The sequence below is a fragment of the Prionailurus viverrinus genome, chromosome B2 (genome assembly GCF_022837055.1).
Source record: "Prionailurus viverrinus isolate Anna chromosome B2, UM_Priviv_1.0, whole genome shotgun sequence".
NCBI lineage: Eukaryota > Metazoa > Chordata > Mammalia > Carnivora > Felidae > Prionailurus > Prionailurus viverrinus.
Window position 1 is genome coordinate 150836144 of NC_062565.1, and position 26282 is coordinate 150862425.

The 26282-nt window shown below is 47.8% G+C and overlaps 1 protein-coding gene across 14 annotated transcripts in view; it reads left to right on the forward strand.

The window, feature by feature from the left end:
• AFDN (afadin, adherens junction formation factor) overlaps positions 1-26282 on the forward strand; it is a 142751-nt gene that overhangs the window by 45038 nt on the left and 71431 nt on the right. For all 14 annotated transcript variants that reach the window (XM_047859974.1, XM_047859978.1, XM_047859979.1 and 11 more), the window contains exons 5-10: positions 490-650; positions 7059-7216; positions 15073-15184; positions 16445-16612; positions 24110-24204; positions 25023-25285. In XM_047859974.1, the coding sequence (XP_047715930.1) occupies positions 490-650; positions 7059-7216; positions 15073-15184; positions 16445-16612; positions 24110-24204; positions 25023-25285 (957 nt within the window). The remainder of the gene's footprint in view (positions 1-489; positions 651-7058; positions 7217-15072; positions 15185-16444; positions 16613-24109; positions 24205-25022; positions 25286-26282) is intronic.

Sequence of the window (26282 nt, forward strand, 5' to 3'; positions counted from 1 at the left end):
TAGGAAAATTTACCTTCAAGAAAGTGAATGTGAAATCTTTTAGTTCAAAAATCATGCTGTTAGAGTTCAAGATTTACTATAATTTTAAGAGCATTTTACTAACAGTATATTCAGTTCTTTATTTCTTGTGGTTGGAATGTTTGTCACTCATTTGGTCTATTTTTAGGAAAACACTGGTGGAAATTCCAGACGTGTGTAATTTGCACGTTTTTCTTCTAGCCTGGTTAGCGAATGCACGGCAATTGGGCTACTACTCGCTATAAGATGTTAATGATCCGTTTCTCCTCCGTGGACTAGCTTGCGTCGAGAGGGACCGGGTTGTCCACAGTCCCGATCGACGGGCACCAGGTACCAGTGCGTGCAGACCCTGGCCTGCTGCGGAGCGAGCCGGGGAGCACCTGCCGCCGTGTGTCACCGCTGTGTGACTGCGGCGGAGCGATTTGCCGTGCGACCCTGAGCGGACGCCGCTGGCGCCTCTTTTTCTTGCAGCGAGAATTCCCGACTGGCCGCCGAGGTTTACAAAGACATGCCCGAGACCAGCTTCACTCGCACGATCTCCAACCCCGAGGTGGTCATGAAGCGCCGGCGGCAGCAGAAGCTGGAGAGGCGGATGCAGGAGTTCCGGAGCTCGGATGGGCGGCCGGACTCAGGTGCGCGTGCGTGGGAGGGGGGGGGGGGGGGGGGGGCTCCTTCCGAGCCGTGTGCGCCTGCGCGGGGCGGGGTCGCTCTGCCTCGGGCGGGCGGTCAGCGACGGGTCTGGTCAGGCCCTCCTCCCCGGTGCAGCTCTTGTTTTAAATTCTTGGGTTCTGGAAACTTTCGAGTATGCACAACACAAGAGAGAGATGCAGCGAACCCCCCGTGGGCCTGTTACCCGGCCTCCGGCCTCCTCTCTGCTCCCACATCGGCGCCGCTTCGCAGATTTCTCGGTATTTCATCCTCTGTGTCCGTGCACTTTCCCGAAGGTGAAGGGTCCTGGGAAATAGAAAGGAACCACGGCACTGTTGCCCCTTACCGAAGCCTTGGCGGCAGTTCCCCCAGGGCCTCAGACTGTCTGGTGGTCGTTGGCTTCTTCCTGAGAGCCTCCGACGATCCCTCCCTGGCGTGGGATCCAGATAGCACCTGCAGGTGGCACCTGGTCGGGCTGGCGTTCGTTCTGCGATTCCCTTTCCTCTTGTCTGCCCTCCTGCTTCTCGTCCTTACTGGTGTGCGGTGGAGACCCGGGTTATTTGTCTTGGGGATTTTGCCGACTGCGTCCAGGTTTACCCTGGTTTTCCTCCGGCTCTGCTTCCTTGGTTAGGGGAGGAGGTGGGGTAGGTTTTTGGGGGGAGAGGGAGCGGGGCAGAAATACCTCCTGTACCAGCATCCACAGGTGAGCAGTGGTTGTGAGCTTTTTAACGAATTCGTGGAGTTAAAAGTCGTCAGCGTCTTTCCGTCTGTTGCAGTTACTGTCCTTACTGGTTCTTGAATTGTCACTTTGAGACAGCAAGGGTCTCTTCCACCTGGCACCTGAGGCTTTGACGTGTCCCCGGTGGTCTTGGGGAGTCTCCCTGCGTGACAGGACACCGAGGCTCACCTTGGGAACGTGCTGCCCCAGACTAGGAAGGTGGCTGTTTCTCTTACAAATGCTCGCTCTTTCTGGTTGCTCGGAGAGCTCCCTGGTGCTGCTTAGTGTTCGCTCGCCCCCCTCTTCAGCGGACAGAGCTAGCTGACTTCTAGTAGGTGTTTCTTAGTGCTTCGGTTTCAGGCAATCTAGCCTTTCTTAGGATAAATTCTCTCCACCTGACACCAGTAATGTCTAATTGTTTTATTTTGACATTACGATTTATTACAGGAAAAAGCAACGTGATACTGTTATTAGCAACAGTATGATTGTGAAAAAATTTGAAGCTTCTTGGGAAACTTGCTTGTGAGTGTATCTTGTAAGGTGATATTGTCAAATAACTAACTAGTTTGGGTAAATATCTATCTAGTGTGTGATTGCTAGATCATAGGGAAGTTCTGTTTTTAACTTTTTTTTTATTTTTGAGAGCGAGAGACACACAGGGTGTAAGCCAGGGAAGGGCAGAGAGGGAGACAGAATCCGAAGCAGGCTCCAGGCTCCGAGCTGTCAGCACAGAGTCTGACGTGGGGCTCAAACTCATGAACCACGAGATCGTGACCTGAGCCGAAGTTGGATGCTTAACCAGGCGCCCCTACTTTTAACTTCTTAAGGAACCCGCATAGTTTCCCAGAGTGGCTGCACCAGTTTGCATTCCCACCAACAGTGCGTGCATAAGGGTCCCTCTTCCTCCCCATCCTCGCCAATGCCTGTTGTTTCTTGGGTTATTAATTTTAGTCATCCTGACAGGTGTGAGATGGTATCTCATCATGGTTTTGATCTGTGTTTCCCTGGTGGTGAGTGATGTTGAGCATCTTTTCGTGTGTCAGCCATCTGGATATCTTCTTTGGAAGATAAAAAAAACAACAACACAGCTATTTGAAGGGGCACATCCCCCCCAGTGTTTCTAGCAGCACTGTCAGCAACAGCCAAACTATGGAAAGAGCCCACATGTCTGCTGACCGATGAATGGATAAAGAAAATGTAGCGTGTATATATACAGGGGAATGTTATTCGGTGATGAGAAAGAATTAAATCTTGCCATTTGCAACAACATGGGTGGAACTGGAGGGTATTATGCTAAGCGAGATAAGTCCGAGAAAGCCCAATACCATATGATTTCACTCGTGGAATTTAAGAACAAAACAGATGAACGTATGGGAAGGGGAGAAGAGAAAGAGGGAGGCAAAGCCTAAGAGACTCTTAAGGATAGAGAAACCGAGGCAAGTGGGTTGGGGATGGGCACTGAGGAGGGCACTTGTTGGGATGAGCACTGGGTGTTGCATGTAAGTGATGAAGCACTAAATTCTACCTCTGAAGCCAGTGTTACCAAATATGTTAACTAACTAGAATTTTAATAATCTGAAAAGAGAAAAAATTACTGTGTTTGGAAATCACCTATTTGATTCCTCTGCATATTGACTTATATTTGTTTTATTTTGTTTCTGATTTTAGAGGTTTGCTTCTTAAAAATGTAATGTGCTTTGGGGCGCCTGGGTGGCGCAGTTGGTTAAGCGTCCGACTTCAGCCAGGTCACGATCTCACGGTCCGTGAGTTCGAGCCCCGCGTCAGGCTCTGGGCTGATGGCTCAGAGCCTGGAGCCTGTTTCCGATTCTGTGTCTCCCTCTCTCTCTGGCCCTCCCCCGTTCATGCTCTGTCTCTCTCTGTCCCAAAAATAAATAAACGTTGAAAAAAAAAAAAAATTAAAAAAAAAAAAAATGTAATGTGCTTTAATAATTCCTAAGGCAGATGTACCCAGCATGGGGTGTGTGTGTGTGTGTGTGTGTGTGTGTGTGTGTGTATTTTATTTTTTAATTTTTCTTTTAACATTTATTATTGAGAGAGACAGAGCACGAGCAGGGGAGGGGCAGAGAGAGAGGGAGATACAGAATCCAAAGCAGGGTCCAGGCTCCGAGCTGTCAGCACAGAGCCCGATGCAGGGCTCCAACTCGTGAACCGTGAGATCATGACCTGAGAGCTGAAGTTGGACGCTCAACCGACTGAGCCAGCCAGGCGCCCCTCAGAGAGCTTTTAACTCCGCCTAGGCTTCAAATTGGAGTGGTGACTGTGGGAGCAGAGCAGAAGTTGGATCTGAGGGAGTCGCGTTGGAAGTGGGCACCTGCTGCTCGCGGGGGACCCGTCTCTGAGCGCGGCCACTGAGAGCAAAGGGGTGAACCAGGTTCCTAAGAGGCGGAGTTATCAGACCCAGAGCAGACTGGATTCTACTCGGGAGGGGAGGCATTCTGGATAACGCCCGTTTTCCTGGGATGGGTGTTGCTGCTCTGGAACGAGAGGACGTTTGTGAGCGGAAGATAGGTTTTGCTGAGGTGCCGGTGTGATTGGGGGGCTGTTTTGAGCTGGAAGGGCAGTGTGTCTAGACCAGGCACTGGGCAGCAGTGTCCCATACAGGGAGAGAGTTGGGGAGTAATTTATGGTTGCCAGGTAATGTCACTGGACGTGGGTGAGATTCTTTTTGTAGAAAGTGTGTAGGTAATGGGAAGACTTAAGAGAAGGCCGCTGTTAAGAGGACTGGGCAGTGAAAGGAGAAAACGAAGCAAAACAGTCTCCAAGGAATTAGGAAAACTAGCAGAACATCTAAGAAGTAGAGCTTTAGAGGGATGGGGGTAGAAGGAATAGTTTTCTATCCAGACTTCCAGGAGACACTGAAAACCTAAATATTGTTAGCAAAATAGCTGTGGTTGATATTAACCAGTCAAATATATTAAGTTCAGCTATTTTGTTTGTCTTTAATAAATGACTTAGAAAAATATGTTCTCAGGACACCTGGGTGGCTTATTGGCTAAGCGTCTGGCTTAGGTCATGATCTCAAGGTTTGTGGGATCAAGCCGCACATTGGGCTCAGTGCCGATTATGGAGACTGCTTGAGATTCTCTCTCCCTCTGCCCCTTTGCCTGGCTTGCACTCTGTCTTAAAAAAAATAATAATAAAATGAAGTAGAATTGACAAACAGCATTGTTAGTTTCAGGTATACACTGTGATGATTCAACCCTTTTATACACTGCAAAGTGATCACATAATGTGACTAGTCGCCGGGGGTGGGGGGGGGGGCTTAGTTGGTTAAACATCTGAGTTTTGATTTCAGCTTAGGTCATGATCTCATGGTTTGTGGGGTCGAGCCCCACCTGGGGTTCTGTGCTGACAGTGTGGAACCTGCTGAGGATATTTTCTCTCTCTCTTTCTCTTCCTCTCCCCTGCTTGCGCACACTCTGTCAAAATAAACTTAAAAAAAACAAAAATGTATTCTCGTAGCCTGTCCTGTCGGTAGAAGCCGTGGGATGTGGTCACGTGCGGGTGAGTGTAACGAGAGTGACCGCTCAGTCTATTACTTCCCTGTCTTATCGGCCTGACAGTTTGCCCCCTCGGTTCTGATGACTGAACTCCCTTCACGGCCCATCGGACTCGGCCCGTAGGAAGCTTCCCCCCTGGGCTTTGTAAAGCACGGTTAAGCACTCAGGCGCACTCTGTGGTGTCCTCCAAGGAGCTGGCCCGGAAGCGTCCCGTGCGTCTCAGGTAGCTGATGCGTGGCACAGGGCACGAGCACCAGTTACAGCCGCGGATTTCTTACTGCGACACCGTCGGCGACCGTGTGGGAATTCTCCCGCCTCGGCGTCCTCACGACCCGTGTTGGGAGTGCCAGCTGTGACCGGGGTCCCGCACTTGGGGTCCTGGAGAGGCGCGGGCCTCCATGTGCTCGTCTCCAGTCCTGCCTTCATCAGAGACCGAAACGTACATTGATGCAAACAGGTTTTAGTCCATTTTACTGAGCTGCTCCACTCTTCCTCCTCAGCATGGAGGGTGGTGCCTGCCTCTGTGACAAAGACACCGTGGTGCGGTGTTAGGCTTATAAACCGGAAACTGTTTGAATTAGACCCTCTCAACACTCGGTACACTGAAACCAAGTTAGGTGTAGATGGATAAACGGATGCCAAAAGTAACCCATCCAGTAGTGAAATTTGGCCACGTGAGCCTGAGTTTTCCAGCCGCCTCATCGTGGCGTGTCCCTTAGAAGAAATGCTGCTCGAAATTGTGTATCTGTAGGAGCCCTACTGACTCTTGAAAATGGTTTTCTGGGAAGCCCCGACCTTAAATTTTTTCAGACAAAAAGTGTTTGATTCTCTGCAGTCTGTACCTTGGGGTTGCAAAGTACTTGTCTAGACTTCAAGCAGATGCCACGTTTTTCAGAAAAACTTAGATTTCTGACCACTTGCATGTTTCGGTAGCCTCCTAAGGGAGGGCACAAGGCCCCCTCATCAGCTTTCAGAACAGGCGTTCTGGTTTGCTCCTTGGTTGTCTGATGGGCACAGTACGGACAGGTTGCCTGTGTCTGCAAAATGGTTCTTACTCGTTCTCTTGTACGTGTTTTCCTTATAAACTACCCCGAATGTGCCTTTGGCAGCAGGGCACGATGAAGTCAGAAGGGAGCACCTTGGGCTAGTGGAGCACGCGCTTTAACAGCTGGCCTCCCTGCTGGGACGGCGTCCCCCTCTGCGGCTCTGCTTCAGCCTGAAGCCCGGCCGCTTAGGAGAGCACCGGCGGCATTGTGCCCACCTCCCGACATGGCACGGGCACACGTGCAACTGAGGACTTCCGGTGTCTCCCACTTCAGCTAGAGTAAAACCCAGGCCCTCGCGATCATGGTTTGCGAAGTCCCACGTGGTCTGGCCTCGGTCAGCCTGACTGCATTTTCCCTGCCTTCCCTCGGGTGCATCTCTGGCCAGTGAGCCTTCCGGACCTGTGCCGGCTGAAGGCCTTAGCACCTGCTCGCCCCCTGCCCAGAGAGCTCCTCAGGTGGCCGCGAGGTCGCCGCCGCTGGCCATCCAGGGCTCATGGCAGGTGTCCATCTTTGAGAAGGCTTAACAGTCCCACGAGCTTAGGAAGCTCTTGGTTATGGTCTTTCTTACCACCATGCTTGTGTTTTTCACAACGCGTGCCGCCATCTTAGGTTTTCTTGTCGCTCTTTTCCCCCACCCCCTGCACCCCACACCTAGAGTAGAAGCTCTTTGAAGGCCAGGACACTGGACTGTTCATGGCTGCGTCCTCAGCATCGGAACACGGGCCTCTGTGTGAGTTCGCGTGTGCTAAATCGTTGACAGGCAGCACTGTCGGAACACCGTGGAGTTTCTTCCTTTTCTCATCTTTGAACCATGGTGAAAATGGGTTCATCGTTATGAGAACTACTTGGGCTTGAAGAGGGAACAGGATCCGTTCTGTCGCACAGGACTAGTCAGCATACGGTGCTACTGGATCAGCAGGTGACTGTTCACGTGTGTTGTCTAACAGGAAACGAGTATGGAATTAGGAACACAGATTTATTTCATCGTTGTATTCATTACAACCGGAACTTAGATGCCCTTTTTTAAAGTGATCATAAACGTTAGCTGTCTCGGTTACTGGGTTAAAATAAAGGAGTGCTCAGAGATGTCTGAATGTTTTTTTTCAGGTGGAACACTGAGAATTTATGCAGATAGCTTAAAACCGAACATTCCCTACAAGACAATCCTGCTGTCCACCACGGATCCCGCTGACTTTGCTGTGGCCGAGGCTCTAGAGAAATATGGTCTGGAGAAGGAGAACCCTAAAGATTACTGCATCGCCCGGGTAAGTGACTACCCAGCCAGAACCTACCAGTGCCACACATGCCGGCACTTCTCATTCAAGTGGCAAGATAGCCTTCGAGTGAAGTTCAGCGTAGGCTGGTTTTCTTCGCACTGTATCATTTAAAATGTAATACGTGGAAACCCTGTGTTAAATCCCCCTTCTGTTACAGAAGTAATACATGTTCTTATCATAAGAAAAAGTGCAAAAAGGTGAAGACAATAAAATCACCCATAGTTCTAATACCAAAGGATAACCACTGTCCACGCTTCTATACACACATATCTTTAGTTCTTATTTTGTGTACATAGGTGACTTTGTGTTTTTTCATGATGTCGTCTTAAGGTTTTCACTGAGATACCTCGTGACGGTCCCACTCTTAAGTGGACTCCAGTTTGCTGCTCTAACGAGCATTTGGTCGGTGTGTTTAGTAGCCGGACTGTCTTGGAGATAAAGCCTGCATCTCTCACCCTGGTACTCAGAGACCACGAGATGCTTCTCCTCACAGCTGAGTGGCTGACACTAAGTGAGATCAAGCAGGTTTTCTCTCCTGAGCCAGACTACTTGGAAAGTTCTTAACCCTTAAGTCAGTCACGAGGAAATGCCGACTTCTTCATTACCGGGATTTCTCTGGCAAAATCTCCTCCTGGCAGTGGATTTTTAGAAGAAATAAATCCCTTCCTTTCCCCATCTTAGCAGTTGATTACGAAACCGTGATGTATTACTTGCCATAGTGCCCCCGCCGCACAAGATGACTGGGGAGTAAGTAGAGGCAGTAACCGTGCGCATTTAAAGTCTGCGGTGTCCCCAGTACCGACCCCCCACCCCAGGAACACCCCTTCACCTTCGAAAGTCCCTTACCCCGTCTCCGGCCCAGATAGTGCTCTCTGTCGCTTAGTTTCGTGTACTAGAACTGCACATAAATGGTGTCGTGTAGCAAGCGGTCTTTCTGCCTGCTTTCCTCCACTGGGCACCGGGAGCTCAGGGTCGGCCGCGTGCTTGGGCGTGTCTACACTGGCTTCCTTCCGGTTGCTGAGTAGTATTTCGTTATATGGATGGTTTGCGGTGCTTTCACCCACTGACCTGCTGACGGACATTTGGGTTGTTCCCGGTGTTGGGTTTTGGGCGGTTACGGTCAGGCTGCTCTGAGCATGTGTGTGCAGGTGTCCTCACAGACCTGTTTTCTAAAGTAAATGCTGGGTGGCAGGTGTATGTGTAACTTTTTAGGAAACTTTGAAACTGTTTTCCAAAGCAATTCAATCACGTTGTGGTTCCTTTACTTCCTCATTTGTGTTTGATACCGTCAATTACTTTAAGAATCGGCCATTCTGGGGTGCCCGGGGGGCTCTGTCGGTCGGGCGTCCGACTTCGGCTCGAGCCGTGATCTCGCGGTTCATGGGTTCGAGCCCCGCGTCGGGCTCTGTGCTGATGGCTCGGAGGCTGACGCCCGGAGCCTGCTTCGGATTCTGTGTCTCCCTCTCTCTCTGCCCCTGCCCCGCTCACGCTCTGTCTCTCAAAAGTAAATACTTTTGAGAAACAAAACAAAAAAAGAATCAGCCTTTCTGATAGGGAATAATGGGATGTCCGTGTGGCAAACGGTTTTAATTTCCCTCTTGATAGCTCTGTGTTGAGTCCTTTGTAGGATATATGTGTTGTGAATATTTTTTCCCCAGTCTGTGGCTTGGTTTGCCTTTTCATTTTTTTAATGATGCCCTTTAGAGAATACATTTTTTTTTTTAAGCCTTCTATTATTTTTGTGTTCTCTGTAAGAATTTACTTCTTTTGAGGTTGCAAACAGTTTCCTCCTGAAGTTTTGTACTTTAGTTTTTACGTTTTGGTCTCTGTTCCATTTCAAGTTAGCGTCTATCTGTTGGTGTGAGATCAGGGCAGGTGTTCATTTTTTCCGGTGCAGATAATTGGTTGACCCAGCACCATTTGTTAAAAGGACTTTCTTTTTTTCCCCGTTGAGTGCTTTAACGTCTTTGCTGAAAATCAGTTGGCCATATGTGTGTGTGGTTCTATTTCTGGAGTCTGTTAATCTGTATTTTATCTTTTTGTGAACACCACACTGTATCGATAGATTGATAATAAGTCTTAAAATCAGGTAAATAAGTCCCAATTTTGTTTTTGCTTTTATTTGTTTTTTCTAATATTTATTTTTGAGAGCGCACATGTGCGTGAGTGGGGAGGGGCAGAGAGAGAGAGGGAGACACAGAATCTGAAGCAGGCTCCAGGCTCCCGGCTGTCAGCACGGAGCCCGACGCAGGGCTTGAACCCATGAACTGTCAGATCATGACCTGAGCCAAAGCTGGATATTTAACAGACTGAGCCACGCAGGGGCCCCTGTTTTTGCTTTTAAAAATTGCTTCAGGGGCGCCTGGGTGGCGCAGTCGGTTGAGCATCCGACTTCAGCCAGGTCACGATCTCGCGGTCCGTGAGTTCGAGCCCCGCGTCAGGCTCTGGGCTGATGGCTCAGAGCCTGGAGCCTGTTTCCGATTCTGTGTCTCCCTCTCTCTCTGCCCCTCGCCCATTCGTGCTCTGTCTCTCTCTGTCCCAAAAATAAATAAACATTGAAAAAAAAAATTAAAAAAAAAATTGCTTCAGTTATTCTGTATTATTTATGTTTCTGAATAAATTTCAGAATCAGCTTGTCCATTTCTGCACAGAACCCGCTGGAGTTGTGACTGGATTTGCATGGACTCTAGATAAGTCAGGGGACACCCTGTCCTCAGTCTCCAGTCTTCTAGGCTGTGGACAGAGCGCACCTCTGTGTGGGTGATCTCTGTGCTCCCGGTAGTATTTTGTAGTGCTCAGAGTAGAGGTCTAAGACCTCTTTTATTAGCTAGATTGAATTAAGTAAAAGAGTTTCTTGAGTTTTATGCCTTTTAATTTTGTTGAAAAGCTAAGAAGTTATATTCAGTTGGAAAAACTGTTTGGTAGATTTGTAGTTTGATAAATATAGTTGAATTGTCAGCTGAAAATAGATGAGAGAACAGGTTTTTTTTCCCATTAAAATGACAACAAAGAAATAAAAACCTGTGTAAGTGCTCAAGAACGAAGAGAATGAGAGGAGAGATGGCGGAAGATAGGGTTGTGAGTGAATTTCTGAAGAAGCAGGTGACAGGTGTCCTGCTCATTGGGCCGCAGAAAGCCTACGGAGAGAACCCGCCAGGGAGGAGCTTGCTAGTGACCGTGTCACGAGCCCACGCGGACCCAGGAATGAGTTGCTTTAGCACTTCCCGAGTCCACATTGAAAGCGGAGCTAAATCATATTGGGTTGAAAGTTTCCAGAAGCAGTGGACTCCACCAGATTTCCTTCCCATTCCAACTGCTGTCTCTTATCTCCGTGTGAAGGCTGTGGTCGACCTGATGGGGAGGAGGCCTTGTGTTTGGGGGTAACGGGCACACAGGGCACAGCAAGGGTCTTGACTGAAAGTGGGAGGGTGGAGCGGAAGCCTCTGCCCAGGATGCTGACAGCCAGAAGATTTAAGGACTTCTCCCAGAAGGCACTCTCTGGCCACGTGAGAAGGATGTGTATGCAAACTGACCTGTGGAAGCGCTGGTCCAGTAACCTCACTCAGGCCTCCTGGCAGGAATCCTCGTGCATACATACGTACGTACGTCCCTCACCTTGAGCTCTCTCGTGACTCGCTGTTGAACGTGAACGGACGGCCAAGGTTCAACAGACACTGAAACACCTTTGAGACGAAAGACCAACCCAAACAGGCAAAAGAACACAGATGAGATAAGACAGAAAGCAGACAGAAGCGTTCAAAAACCGAGAGACTCGGACAACAAGGAAGACCGTGTATCTGTGGAATAAGACCAAATAAGTCCTGTAAGAAGGGACACTCAGACCTTAGAAGTTTATAAATGTAAGCAAATAAGGGATAGGAGAAAAGTATCAGTGAAAGGGGTGAAAGATAAAGGTAAGGAAACATGCCAAGTGTAGAACAAAACGAAAAGCTCAGAAAGTTAGATCTGCAGTAGAATACCTAACACTTACCTAAAGGAGGGTCAGATAGAGAAAGCAAGAGGACGTGGGGAGAGAGAGAAGTTACCGAAGGAATGTACTAGAATATCTCCCAGAACAGGAGGGTTTGAGTTGCTGGTTTGAAAAGGCCCACTGAATGATGGTACAGTTACTGAAAAAGATCCAAACCAGGGCATGTTATTTTGAAATTGTAGAAAACTAGAGAAAAGAAAACAAGGATTCCAAGGAGAAAGATTCAAGCCGCATATAAAGGATTGGGGGCAAGACTGCTGCCAGTCATTTCAGTAGTGGTCACGGAGTCTGGAATACATGTAGCTTTCTAATTCAGAGTGAAATGTTTCCAGTCCAGATTGTCAAATGGTAGGTACACGGAACGAAGACCTTTCAAAACCCGTCAGGCCAAATTGACCACCCATTCAGCCTTTCTCAAAAAGGTACCGCAGGGTATTCTCCAGCCAGATGGGCGGAGTGGGCCGAGAAAGGGAAAGATCCAGCCAGGCTCCCAGAATAGAGTCCGGCACAGGAGGTCATCCCAGCAGTGGTGGCGAAGGAGGGTCTGGAGGGCATCTGTGCGGTCATCCTATGGAGCACCCACTTCAGAGTGGACGTAGCGTTTGAGATTGAGAATGCTGTTTATAAATAAGGTGATAAGTGTTACGGTCTATCTAAAGCAAGGGGCTAGTGAATTCCCGAGTGTGTTTCTGTGAGGACTTGTTCTCATTCCCGTGTGTTACAGCAGGTAGTAAGAAGCAGACTCCGCACCCATCACTAAAGGCATGCCCATCCGTACCGTTGAATACCTGTGGCTGTGAAACATGATGAATTAAACCCATCTTATAAAACACCCTTTATTTGGAAAAACAGTTACCACAAAATAAAATGAAGCAACGTGAGCCCCTGTGTGTGCGTCCATGACCATACGGCAAGGTGGATGCGTGGGAAGGGTACGCTCCAGGTCACTACCCGCCGACGTGAGCGGAAGGGCAGGGAATGGAAGACTTTGGAATACCACGTGTGATGCCGATGGGAGCCTCTTACGTGAGGTAGATGGGTGAAGATCATTGCCAAAAGTGTGGTCGTAAAAATAGTTCTCTCACAGTGGGGTTCGTTTCTTCCTTGGGCTTTTCTGTATTTCACTTTTTCACAGTGATCCTGCATGATTGGGAATGGGGACGAAACACCTCAAAGCTCGTGTCTCCGTGGGGTGGGGAAGATAGGTGACCACGAGCGTTTGGTGTTGATGTGCTCTTTCGTTTCTTTGGTCTTACCAGGGAAGAGTAAGAACTAGGATTGGTGAATTCGAAGGAGAAACCATGGTTTCAGACGTGCAGAAGTATATTTTATACTGGATTTCTGGCCATTAGCGTTCATAGATAGACTGTATCACGACCTGAAATTCCACCATACTTTGAGGAGGGGGGGTGCCTCGGGTCAGGTCGGGAGAGCAGGTAGCCAAGGTAATCGTGTATTCCCTCTGGAGGGAAAATCCTGAAGATCCGGGACATTCTGGTGCATTTTCTCCCGGCAGTGAAGTGTGAAGTAGAGGAGACCCTGCGGTAGTGCTGGGCCCTGGAGACCCTTGCCTTCCGTTGAGCGCGTGGTGAGAACTGCTGTACCCGCGGGAAGCCCCTGATTGGGCCCACGGATAAGGATGGATTTGGACACGCGCTCCTTATATTTGGGGTCAGCAGCGGCTATAAACGGTGTTCCGGTCAGAATAAAGTCAGTACGTCGGTAGTGTAGGAGTCCCGCCCCTGCTACTCTGTGGTCCCCCGGGGCAGGAGCTCGGTTACCGGGGCCTGACCTGTGCTCCGTACTTGGGATTGCTTAAGTGTCCGCCAGGGGACCGTGGACCATTAAATACATTCAGTTCCGCGTAAAGGTGCATTCGATATAATACATGGTAATGAACGTTATCACCTTTTCCCTTTCCTTCATTTCTGCTGCACTTTTACGGATGAACTTCAGAAGTGTAAGGGCACCTTAATCGGGGTCATGAGGTTGTAAAAGCCTGCTTTGGGCTTGTAGTGACGGGCCTCTTTGAGGTCACTTGAATCTCTTTTGAGGGTCTCCTGCTTTGGGTTTTCTGTTCTGTCACATCCTTGCAAATTCTGCTTCGTAGGCGGTATGGAGGTGATTATCGTTTTAATCCTGTTTTCTTTCTTGGCTTGCCATCTTGCTAGCTTCGTGATATGTAGCTCTTCCGTACTCATCGTTGTTCTAGCTGTTTAATTATTCAACAGATATTTAAGTTCCTCTTGTTGGACACTCTGCTAGGTTACAAAAACAACAGCTGTCTTTTTTTTTTTAATTTTTTTTTAACGTTTATTTATTTTTGAGACAGAGAGAGACAGAGCATGAATGGGGGAGGGTCAGAGAGAGAGGGAGACACAGAATCTGAAACAGGCTCCAGGCTCTGAGCGGTCAGCACAGAGCCCGACGCGGGGCTCGAACTCACGGACCGCGAGATCGTGACCTGAGCCGAAGTCGGCCGCTTAACCGACTGAGCCACCCAGGCGCCCCATCAACAACAGCTGTCTTTAAAGGAACTTACAGAGAAGCCAAGAATGAGAAAAGAAACATGGAGTGTTGAAATGAGAGCAATCAGGGAAGGCCTCCTGGAGGAGCTGTAGTTGAGCTAGACATGGCCAGTGGGTCACCGGCCTTCAGGCCCAAGAAATTGCGGAAGTATGGAATTCATGGCCTACTCTGAGAGCTCTGAGTAGTTCTACGTGCCCGGATCTACCAGGGTGTGTGACAAAGATCGGGACGCAAAAGAGGAGTGAAGGTCAGGTCCTGAACTGTGTGTTCTAAGCCCAAGATACCAAATTCAGTACAAAGCAGTACGAGGAAAGATTAATTACTTTAGCAAGAGGGTGTGTTGTAGTGCATTTGTCTTTTTAAGGTAATCTGAAGCAGTATGGAGATGCTGTAGGCTTCTACACAAGAGTCTCATCCATCTGGTGTGTGAATGTGAGGCTGTATCTAGGTGGTAGGGCCTGTGAACAGAACTCTGTTGCAGTACTGGACGTTGAAAATAATGTTCCGATGCCACTGGCTTGGCTTCTCATATTTTACTTTCTGTAGTCGTGTTGTGACGTGTTAGTATTTCAAATTGAATGAAGGGTGGGCCGATCCAGCAGGTGCATGAGGTCCCTGGGCCTCTGTCCCCTTCATTTTTGCTCTGGATTATTGGGGCTTTCCCAAGTTATTCAGAGAACTGTTTGACTACCATGAAAACATGAAGTAAAAAGTGTTATGGCATGATGAATTTTAAGAGCGTCGTGAATGCAGCATTTTAAACCAGACACTTAAAAACATCTGTTGCGCGAATAACCCTGTAGTATATCTAAATGATCTGATTAAATTTAATCATAAAGCTATTATCTACAAGAAAGAGCTATTCTGTTTTGTCGTTATGTGACGGCTATCCTGAGAGATCCCACCTTAGATGAAACTATTTTGTAAAAATGATGACCGGATAGTGCGCAAGTGGGTTAGGGACCAGGGAGATTGAGCTACAGTAGAGTGATCTTTCCTGAGGAAATTGCTCACAATTTGACCAGTACGTACAGTCCTTCCATAAGAGTTTGTTTTAAAAAAAAACAAAACAAAACAATTACTCAACTAGTTTTTTGGGGGGCTGGAGAGGCAAGTGAGTAGACGCGGCACAGCCAGCAGGCTGAGCCGTGTCGGAAGCCGCTTCTCCGCAGTGCTCCTCCACCTTTGTTGGTGGTTTGAGGATTGGTGGTTTGAGGATTGGTGGTAGGGTTTGGTCCGTTTAATTCTATTGTGAGTTTTATTTACAGGAGGTTCTTTTTTCTGAATCCTGGTGTCGTCACAGTTAATTATTTGTTCCTTTCAGGTTATGCTGCCTCCTGGAGCCCAGCATTCGGATGAAAACGGTGCTAAAGAAACGATCCTCGATGATGACGAGTGTCCTTTACAGATCTTCAGGGAGTGGCCAACTGACCGAGGTAAAGGGTAATTTTATTTGTTACAGAATCGTTCATATGCTACATTCAACCTCTGCCTGAGGTGTCAGCTGTGTGACACTGTCAGGGGTGCAGGAGAGCGGGCGTGGCTGTCTATGCCCTCCTCCCTAGACCTGCTGAATGGCTCCTCTGGTCCCTTGTCCTGAGGGCCACACTCAGCCCACGTGCAGCGGGGGTGTGGGCCCGGAGCGGGCTGTCACGCTGTGGTAGGAGGAGCCAGAGTCCTGTCTGTGCTGACCAGGTGGGCGGATTGATTACAGGGGGGACTGTAACCTGCAGCCCCAAAGATTGTCAGTAATTGGGTCATTTCAGATAATAAACCAGACTTTTCACTGTTCAGTTTCTGCTGATTGTTTCAGAGCAGGAAGGTTGAAAGCTGTGTTTTGATAAAGTCTCATTTTGCTCTCAGTTTCACGTGATAAGCTAACTGTCGTTCAGTGGAGGACCTTTGTGTAGTAAAGACATAAAGATTTATTGCCAATTCATCCTACCAGTGCTTGAATGTACATTGGTAGTTTAAAAAGTACACTTGTGCTTAGTGCTTTCTCTAGACTGTTTAAAATTGAACTGTATTATAAAGTCAGATTGCTTTGAATTCTGAGTTAATTCAGTTGAATTAAATAAAAGATCAACTAAAAACATTTTTGTGTGTATGTATTTGTGTATGTGTGGTGGTGTGTGTGTGTAAACTGATCATAGGGTTAGTTACCAATATAAGCATTCATTTATTCTTAAACTGATGCTCTGGTATTTTTCAAGCATGTAATATGCTTGGGTAGTCATTGATTTAAAATAATCTTTATAGGGGCGCCTGGGTGGCTCAGTTGGTTAAGTGTTGACTGCAACTCAGGTCATGACCTCCTGGTTTGTGGGTTCGAGCCCCACGTCGGGCTCTGTGCTGACAGCTCAGAGCCTGAAACCTGCTTCGGACTCTGTGTCTCCCTCTCTCTCTGCCCCTCCCCTGATCATCGTGCTCGCTTGCTTGCACGCTCTCTCAAAAATAACATTGAAAATTAAAAAAATAATCTTTGCACATGGCTACCAGAGTTTTTCAGAATACGAGTGACTGATATTTCCTCCACTGAGTAAAAGTATAAATTGAGTAAACCTTCACTCGATCATTCCTTGAAAGATGTTATTAAGTTATATTTTCCCGATAAATCTTAGGGGAGTTGGCCATCAGTCACTCAGCCATCCTCGCCTGTTTGAGTCTGGTTGATGATTTACAACATTCTGTTCTAGGGGTTTTAGTCTTTCAGTTGAAGAGGAGGCCGCCAGACTACGTCCCGAAGAAAACGAAGAAACATGTCGACGGGAAGCTGGTGAAAGGGAAGGAGAGAGCCGAGGGTTCCGGCTACGGCTCAGCGCTTCCGCCTGAGAAGTTGCCCTACCTGGTGGAGCTCAGCCCAGGTGAGAAGGATGATCGGTGCATGTTGTTTCAGCTTTAAATGTTTTCCTTGTAAGGAATTGTATTTAAGTACTCTTTCAGTTAGCTGAAAACCTTTTTTAGACCGTTTATTTTTTAAAAAGTTACTCTCATAAAATGACATTTTTTAAAAAAATAACAAAAACAACCCAGAACCTTGAGGTTATATGGGACATGTATGTTTACACATAAAAATAAAGTTCACGTGGATAAAAATGAATATTGAAAAACAAAATTTAAAACCGTGAGTATGAGGTGTTTAAGGATAAATGGTACACTTCTTTAGAAAATGTTTTTCCCAAAATAACCTTATAAAATACTTAGTCTAAAAATGACAAACTGGAATGTACTCTTTGGGCAAATTTAATACAAGCAGGTACACGTGGGATACGTGTCCTGTTGAATGTGTGAACAGTGTGAGAAAGAGTACCTTTAAGTTGAACAGCACAGTAATCCATCTAGAAGAGGAAGGATATTTGGTTTTAGAATCCTAACAGACTGGGTTTCTTTTCATGTTAGTGCTCGGTTTCTTTTTAGAGCTCTTCTCTAAAGCTGTTCTAAATTAGCCTTAGAGGCAAAGAAATACATGAACGTTCTTACAGAGGTGTTTTATACACACATCTGGATGTAGAGTAAAATGTGCGTGTATGTGATGTATATAAATACACACATGACCTCTTGATCGTTCAGCCAAACTATATCCTTTTTTATTCATTGGCTTAAAATGGTGGAGGGTCCCCCGTATTCTGAAATGCTTTGAAAAGCAGAGATTGCGCCCTCGTGCCCAGGACTGCTTTCCGATAAAGCTCAATTAGTAATTACAGAAGAAGCTGCAAACCCAAGTGGCTGTGTAGGTCGTCTGGAGTTGCTCAGACAGGAATTCTGTCCTTCTCTTCTTGGGTTCTCGAGCGTTGGTGTTTACGAGACGTGGTCCCACAGCCGGTGGCACCGGCAGGCTCTGTGGACGCGGGAAAGTGGGGTTTGGGCCGATGCTCTGTAACTTATGCTCGGTGGCGGTGTGCTGTAAGTGGTAGTTTCTATACTTGTTATGTTTGAGGAATTATCAGAATTGGTGAGCTGTTTGTGAGGAATGTGTTAGTGTTGCTTTGTCCCTTGGTTCTCTGACCGAAAAGTTCATTTAAACTTGTCGCTGTGGTTTGGAACCCTGGCCCGGTATTGCCGTGCGACCAGAGGGCGTGTGCACACGGTGGCCATCTGAGGCAGTGACGGCATCTGGGGGCCAGCCGATGTGTCAGAACTTAGAAGTTTCTAGGATCATTGGGTCTGCTTTTTGAAAGTTTGCATTGCATGCTGGAAGCTAATGGTTTTCTCCAAACCTAAATTTTTGAGGATTCAGGAGTGTCTGTCTGGAGGAACCTGATAAAGAGCTGACATGGGGTAATTTTCAGAGGACAGTGGGAAGGGGGTTTGCATGGGGAGCAGAGCCGGGGCGAGCATTCATCCGTGCATCTGTCTCACAAGTATTTATTGATACTTACCACGTGTCAGGCCCTCCCTGGTCAGGGCCTCCGAGGTAGAGCCACAGCAAGACAGATGAGACCTGCTGAGACCTGGACCACTGACATTCTCGTGAGAACTGCTGTTTTCCCTGCTCATTTCATGTTTGTAGTCACCCTGTTAAACACAAAGGAGTTTTGTAGGCATGTGTGTGGGACGAGAATAGACCCTGCAGAGAAACCTTTCTCTAGATGTTGGCGCAGCGTGCGTGGGGTTCTCGGTCGCGTGTGTCCCTCCTTGCTGGCGCCCTGCTGCCTTTACCCACCTTGACGGAGCTTCTGCTCCAGGGAGGGAGAGGTACCAGAGCCGTCCCCGCCCTCAGGTGCCTCCCTGTGGTCTGACCTCCTTCCCCAGTGCCTCGGGCTGCCCGCCAGGTCACCACCCTCGCCCTTGTTCCACAAGAGCCTGTGATTCACATCGGCCACACGGTCGGTCCCCCGGGTAGACGAGAGCCGGGCCGAGGCCTTCCTCGCCGAAGCCATGCTGTGTTTTCTGGGCCATGCTGTTTTTACAAGTTCATGTTTTTTGTTTTTTTTAAATTTTTTTTTTAATGTTTATTTATTTTTGAGAGAGAGACAGAATGCGAGTGGGTAGGGGCACAGAGAGATAGAGGGAGACACAGAATCTGAAGCAGGCTCCAGGCTCCGAGCTGCCAGCCCAGAGCCCGACGCGGGGCTCGAACTCATGAGCTGTGAGATCCATGACCTGAGCTGAAGTCGGACACTCAACCTGCTGAGCCCCCAGGGGCCCTGCAAGTTCACGTTATTACTAGTTGAGCAGTCAGCATGCTGACTGAGGTGGATTTCGTTTCCATTTACGAGGAAATAATGCTGGTAAATGTGGGTTTGTCCTGAACAGATCAGTGTCGTATTTCCACTGGACGTGTTACCCACCAAGCACCTATCCACAAGGTGGGGCCCGGGCTCGGTGTTTCCGAGGTGTGGGTGTGTGCTCATACTGTCCTCACTGGCTTTTGCAGAGATGGAGGGGTGGGAAAAAGCCCTTTTATTCTTTGATTTGGATTTAAATGTGTTCTTTTAACAGAAGGAATCCGCCACATTGGGTGGTCGTCTTCTATGTGATGAACTAACCCTTGCTCTTCTGCTCAGTGACCTGATGTCTTGGTGTTTCCTTAACAGTGTGCATTGGTTTCTAACACACACGCTGCCTGGAGCGCTGTTGTCTTGTCCTCACAGCCCCGAAAACTGCGGGAGAAATGTGCTTTTCACCCTTTGAAAGGTGTCCTCCTACAGCTCACCCTCTCCTGTCTCTCTCCTCCTTCCCTCTTCACGTGCTCCGCATGGCCTCTGTCCTGCCGGTGCTGCCTTCACCTGGGCCCCGTGCATGTGCGCCTAGTCCCAGGGAGAAGGAGTCACTTTGCCTACTACAGCTATCACACTTACGAAGGTAATGCTATGCTTCCTACTACTGCTGGGACTAGAGTGCTAATGGACGTCTTGGGCAGAACAGTGTTACCTGACCAGACGTTTTCTGCATGAGTTTTTGAATTGATACGAATAACTTGATGCTTAGAAATGGACTGTACTGTCACCTTATCCGGATCAGTAAGTGCTCCGTATGCAGCATTCGCTTCATTTAATACAAGCGTTTTTTATAGGAACGTCTGGTTCCCTTATTCGGGTTAAGTCTTAAGAGATTGCGGCCGAAGAAGGGCGGGAATGGTGTTCCTATCCTTCCCCTCCTCTGCCCAGGCAGGTTAGGAAGCCAGGAGAAGCTGGGGGAGGAGGGGAGAGGGGTGGGAAGAGAGCGAGGGTGGTGGGTAAGAATGAGGCCCAGAGGAGCGGCAGGTGCCCTGCTGTCACGCACCCTGGCTGTGATGCCGGCGGGGAGGGCTGTCCCAGTCAGTGGTGTGTGTCTGACAACATTTGGGAGGCTGAAGGGGAAGAGAATCCACCCTCAGCTTATGTTACGACCACGTTATAGGACGTTTCCAGGATTAGCTCTGTTCTCCTGGTTGAAATCTGTTTCTTGTTAGCGAAGATGTACTTTCTTACTTAGAATTTCTCAAATCTGTGTGTGTCTTTGTGACGTTCCATAGTACAGGTAGTTTTTGGTTTTATGGAAATATTTCTTTTGTTTTTATATTTTGAATGTTATTTTTTTACATATTAACGTAACATTCTAATGCTCTCCCATGCTGTATAGAGTTTACCCACCTTTTAGCATCTTCTGTTTGTTGCATTTCCTCCAAACTGATTGTGCACATTTTCATTGGTTATTAACCGAACTGGGAACTTCCGCATTTGTTCTTTTTAAAGAACATTTAAGCAAGTGATGTTTATCACCTGTTCTGGTACTTCTACATGCATAGAGTCTAAGACCTGTTTTTACCGTGTGTTTTGTATTTTTTTATTCCTGAAAAGGATTCTTTAATGTTTTCATGTGTTTGTTAATTTCATACTGTAAAGTTATGGAGCACTAGGAAGGAGAAAACATTTCCTTTTTTTTTTTTTTTAACCTGCTGTGTATAAAAAAAAAAAAAAAGTATATACTCCTCAAGTTTGACCAGAGTGTTTCCAGTTTTCCATTTTTATTTAAGAAGAGCTAGTTTGTTTGCTTTTCTAAATAGAGTTAGTGAAAATACGCTCTAAGCTCTGTTTCAGTAAGCTTCAAAAATTTGATAGTTTCTTAACTATTGCATTGATTCACCAAAGTGTAAGTTGTGGGGATGTGAACGTACGTTCAGTTTCTCACCACCCCTGGGACACAAGAAACGCTCTGTGGCTCAGCCTTCTTTAAGTGAACGCATCCCTCCCCCTTTTGTAAGCGGTATGGCAGACCATATTTCGTACCAGAAACCAACTTCCAGAAGTTCACCCTGGGAAATGAGCAAAGGCAAAAGCAGAGCTGGAAGGGTAGAATTGTCATAGGGTAAGAACAAAAGTGCTCTTTAAAAAATGGTCTTCTGTGTATAAGGGCTTGTTTTCTCTTAATGTTTAGGGTACTAGGAAAACTTTGGGTTATATCTCAAATTAAAAAAGGCAAAAGCAGAGAAACAAGATGCAGAACAGTGCGAATGGTAATTTAGGGGTAGCAGAGTTGACAAATAGAATTCAGGACATCCAGAGACTTGAATTTTAGATAAAACCCCAGTGTTTGTGTGAATGGGGCCCAGCGATTGCCCATTTGACTAGATGACATGTATTTCATTTGTCAACCCTAAAGAGTGTTCTAGTGTTTGTCCAGAAAAAAGAAAAAAATGTGTGTTGAGTTGCTTAATTGTATGTGCATAAGACAGATTTTCAAGATTTGCTTCTGGGTGGACAATCAGGCCGGGAAAAGAAGGCTGCTTTTCATTGTGTACTTTCTGTGCCTTTTGAATTTCAAACTACATGAATATTTTATATACTTTTGACTTTCTGTCAGGACAGTAAAAGAACAACCTGCTAGAAGCACTGCTGTTGGAGGGAGAGTTACTTAGACTCGTCTGTGCTTTTAAAGGCGCTGCAGGTCTGCCCTGTGTGCGGAAGAGAGGTGCTCAGGCGGGAGTGAACGGTCTGTGGAGCACTGTTGAGTGAGCAGGGGGGGAAATACAAGGGTTTGTTTCAGGTACCACGTTTCCGTGTTCGTTAACACCCATGAGATGGTCCCTGTCCTTTTAGTAAGGACAGAGGAGTGAAATGTTCCAAAAAGAAAGATGTCCATCATTTGAAGATGACCTGCCTCCCCTGCCCATACTCCCCAGCTCCGGCCAAACCCCACTGTATCCAGTGAGTTTGGTCGCTGCCATTTGGCTCACTCAGAATCCACCCCCGGAGGCCGTATCTGTGTTTTCCGTTACTGTGAAGTCGTAAGAACTGAGGAACCCGGGAAGAAGCTTCCCTCTGATCCATCAGTCGGGAGGTCTCCAGCACAGTGAGATGGGGGGAGGGGCAAGAGGTCCGTACTTCCCGTTGCTTTATACTTGCAACTCTGCTGATGTAGCAAAGCACGACCTGTCCACGTCTTAGCTCACAAGGTACCCCTCAGAAGCACTCAGAATGCAGAAGAATGTTCATGTCAAGTTTTTCTTTCACCCCCTAAACTGGTATTTTTCATGTTCTTGGTATTTTTTAACTTTGTATGGAAACCATTGTTCTTCATCATTTATTTGCTGCTTTTGCTTACTTTGTAATGCATTGGTGTAATTTCTGTGTGACCATATTGCATTATTTTCTTCATTTTCTGTCACTGATTGTTTCCTGTTAATAAATTAAATCTTTGTTGAATGTATACTGTGGAGCAGACACTGTACCAAATGCCAAGATACAGAGATTTAAAAAAGAGCCGCCAAGGAGCTCGGAGATGGGGCGGCAAGTAAATAAAACACTCGTGCACCAGGGAGAGCGGCAGGAAGATGAAGCGATCCGTGGTGCTGAGGAGGACGACGCACGCCACTTCCTGACCGGGACTATGTACTGGGACTGCCTGTGCTGTTTAAAGCCGGCAAAATCCCACACATTCCTAGGGGGCTTGGACTCTGCGGGTATGGAAGGGAACTGCCCGCGTCCAGGGGAAGCCCTGGACGGTTCCAGTGCCTCATTTTGGGTCAGGACTTGGAGTTGAAATAACTGTTTAAGGAAAAAAAAAAAATGCTCCAGGTGGCACCGCACATAATATTCCAGCTGTGAAGCATGGTAGATGATGAATTCTCATTCACATGAGATGTTGTGTCTCTCAAATACAGGTTATTTTCATCCAGATTTGACAGGTTTCTGAAATACGCCAGAAGGGGGAAATGTTATTGGAATGTTACTCTGTGTGTGCTGTGAAATTGACAACAGTGCTCATAGGACTTGTGCGCTCGCAGGGTCTTTTGTCTGCGGGAGCTCAGGCCGCACCACAGCTAGGAGACTTGAGCAGTCTACACCCCGCGTGCGCTCCCAGTGTTTAATTTCGGAAGCGATTACCTCCTGATCCCAGCGACTAGAGATTGTGACTCGTGGCCCCATAAGTGAGGCTGCAGGGTAGTAGCATGTCAGTGAAGTAGGTCAGGGAGGCTCCACTCAGCCTTTTAAGGACCTGGTGTAGGTTGATGGCCACGGCCTGGAGGCGGGTCAGGACTCACTGATCCTGTGAGTCCTGTTTCCTTGTACGTTCACAACTCTGAAATCTGAAGAAATCTTTGATCCATATCCTGCGTTGAGTACAGTAGGTGAGAAGTGAGTAAACATCTGGGTACAAGTGAACAGCTGTCTTGCTCTTCTCCCTTCTCCTCCCCCACGTCATCCCCGTCCCCAGCCCACCACAGAGATTCCTGCACAGGGAAATTAAAAAGGTCTACAGTTCACCGAGGTATAAAATGATTAGCCACCCACCCCCATCCCCAAGTTCCCGTGGAGCTAAGCACATTTGATGGTAGTTCTTACTGGAACTTAATGTCAGAAATGGGCATTGGAATCACCTAGGGAGATTCTTCGGAAGACGTGTGCGTGGGCCTCCTCCCGAGATCTTGGTCCAAAAGGTCTGGATGAGCCATGAGGTGGTATGTTTAAAATCTCCACCAGTGACCCTGCTATACCCCGTCCATGCACCTGGTGCCTGCCGTGTGCGGTCTGCATGGCAGGTTTGCTGGGAGAAGGATCTGGTCTGAAGGGAAGTCCGTATGTGTTGGTCATCTTTACCTAATAGAGTTGCTCTTCAGAATCGTTAACAAAAATCCAGGGCCGTATGGCGGAGAGATTTCTTTTTATGTGGTAAGAAGATGATGGTTATAGATGATGATGTTGGCACCTTAAGTCACATGAAACAGCTGATGTGTTTGCGTCTTAATGGGAAGTTTCTGTGTATCCACTTAAATTGCATGGCATAAATTTGGGGAGTTTTTTGATAAGAAATCCTGAGAATTGAGAGCTGTCGTTCATTCTAAGACAAGCTTTTGTTTGCTTTGTTGGCCTGTTTCAAATGACATGACAAGAACATTACACTTTACAAATGAAGTTCTGTACTTTTTCCTTTTGCAGATGGTTCTGACTCCAGGGACAAGCCCAAGCTTTACCGCCTTCAGTTGAGCGTTACTGAGGTCGGGACAGAGAAGTTCGAGGAGAACTCCATCCAGGTGCGCAGGTGGCCACAGGTCTAGCTCCCTCCGTAGCTCACACTTGGGTGGGCAAGGGCACGAAGCGCAGGGCCTGCCGCGTGGCAGCGGATGAAGGAGTGGACAGAAAGGAAAGACTTTATCTTTTAACATAGAGAAATGCTCCAGTGTGAACAGAGCAGGCTGTGAAATTAGGTCCCCTCTCCACCTCTAGAAACTTGATGTGGTCATCATGTTCCTCTGAGACTGCTTTTCTCCAGAAGGTGGTGATGATTTCATGGGTCTTTGTCAGGATTAGAGGAGGTGGCCTGTGTGAGAGTCCTGTTGCTAGGACTGATGCCCGTAGCAGTGGGGGCTTCCTGAACGGTAGTTAAAATGTTAGCAGGATGTGGTTCTCAGGTACTTAATGAAAACAGCATGAAGTGTTCTTTAAAGAGGAAGTTCGGGTTCATTACCTGATAGAACTCAGCTGAACTCTGGCAGACCGCCCTTTCTCCTGTGCTGCCCTTTGCCGACTGCAAATGATGGGTCAGGTCATTAGTGTCCTTTCCTGTTCTAACATCCCTCCTTCAGCATAGCGGTAAGACAGGTAAAGAGTGTGTGATCCTAATGATCTGTACAGATTATTATCTGATAAATGTTTCAGGTGGCCGTGTGCTTTTCAACTCCGTATGTCTTCAGTCAGGTTACTGGATGCTAAAATTAATGTGTTCAGTTTGACACTATTTTGACAGTGTTTACTTTTGTACTGTTGGGAGGAAATCCACCGAAAAGTACCAAAAGTTCTGTTTTTAAGTACTGTGTCCTTTGTGACGGAAGTTTCTTTGATTTTATCTTAGCTGTTTGGATCAGGAATTCAGCCCCATCACTGTGACCTCACAAACATGGATGGAGTTGTCACCGTGACTCCGAGGAGCATGGACGCCGAGACGTACGTGGAAGGACAGCGCATCTCCGAGACAACCATGCTGCAGAGTGGGATGAAAGTGCAGTTTGGGGCGTCACACGTGTTCAAGTTTGTGGACCCCAGCCAGGACCACGCAGTGGCCAAGAGACCCGTGGATGGAGGCCTGACGGCCAAGGGCCCCAGACAGAAGCCTGGGTAATTCTATGTCGGCTGTGAGAGTTTTAGGGTGTCTGATTATGTGAGAAGTGATCAGAATTAGGCGTGGTTTTATTTTTAAACATTCCAAGTGGGGTTTGTTCTTGTTGATTTGGGCTGGTTTTGGAGGAGGACGAAAGAGGTCTTGACTTTATCTGAACACTGGAAGTTGGGGCTGGTTTTTAAATTATTTTCAGACTTTGTCTTTTTGGCCGATACTTTACTCTTAGGAAGAACTGGTGGTATTCTCCGTGATGGTCCCGTGGAGCTACAACTTTTGTGGAGGTGTTTTTTTGCCCGCTGTTAGTGAAACACGTGCGGCATTAGAAGTGTCTCAGCTCCACCTGGTGCCTTTCTGAGGACTTGCCACGTGGGCCTGTCACCAGAAAACAAAACCTTACTGGCCATCTAGTAGAAGTTCCTGAGTGGGGAGGGAGTAGGACTTCATTAGGACACTGATCGTTTTTTATAAAGCAGGCGCTCGCTGTCTGGCTACTCTGTTATCCGTTCCGCAGGTTGCTAGGGCACGGGTCTTGGGAAAATAGCCACGTGGCCCTTTGAGCCCAACGGCTCGTGTCGTTGATGGCCACCAGAGAGCCTGCCGCAGGAGCCCTGCTCCAGGAGCGTGCCGGGAACAGGATGTGGGGCCAGGAACCGCGCGGGGCCGCTCTCTGTGCTGCCCGGCCCATCGTTTCCTTCTGGGGCCTGCCTTTGCTCAGCCCGCCGCTCAGAGCTCGCGTCGTGGGCCACGTGCGAACTTGTAGCTGCTTGGAATTTTCTCTTGCCGGTTTCTCGGCTTTGTAAAGCCTACCGCGATGGTGCCTGGTGGGTTATCAGTTCGTCCCGGGTCCTTGTGGAGTCCTGGCCAAGGAAGCGATCAGAGGCAGCTGGTGCCAGTAAAGACGTGACGTCCCTCTGCACGCTGACCCTTTGGGGATCCTCACACACGTCCATGTGGGCAGATTGGGTGTGGGACGTGTCACGGGCTGGTCGCCTC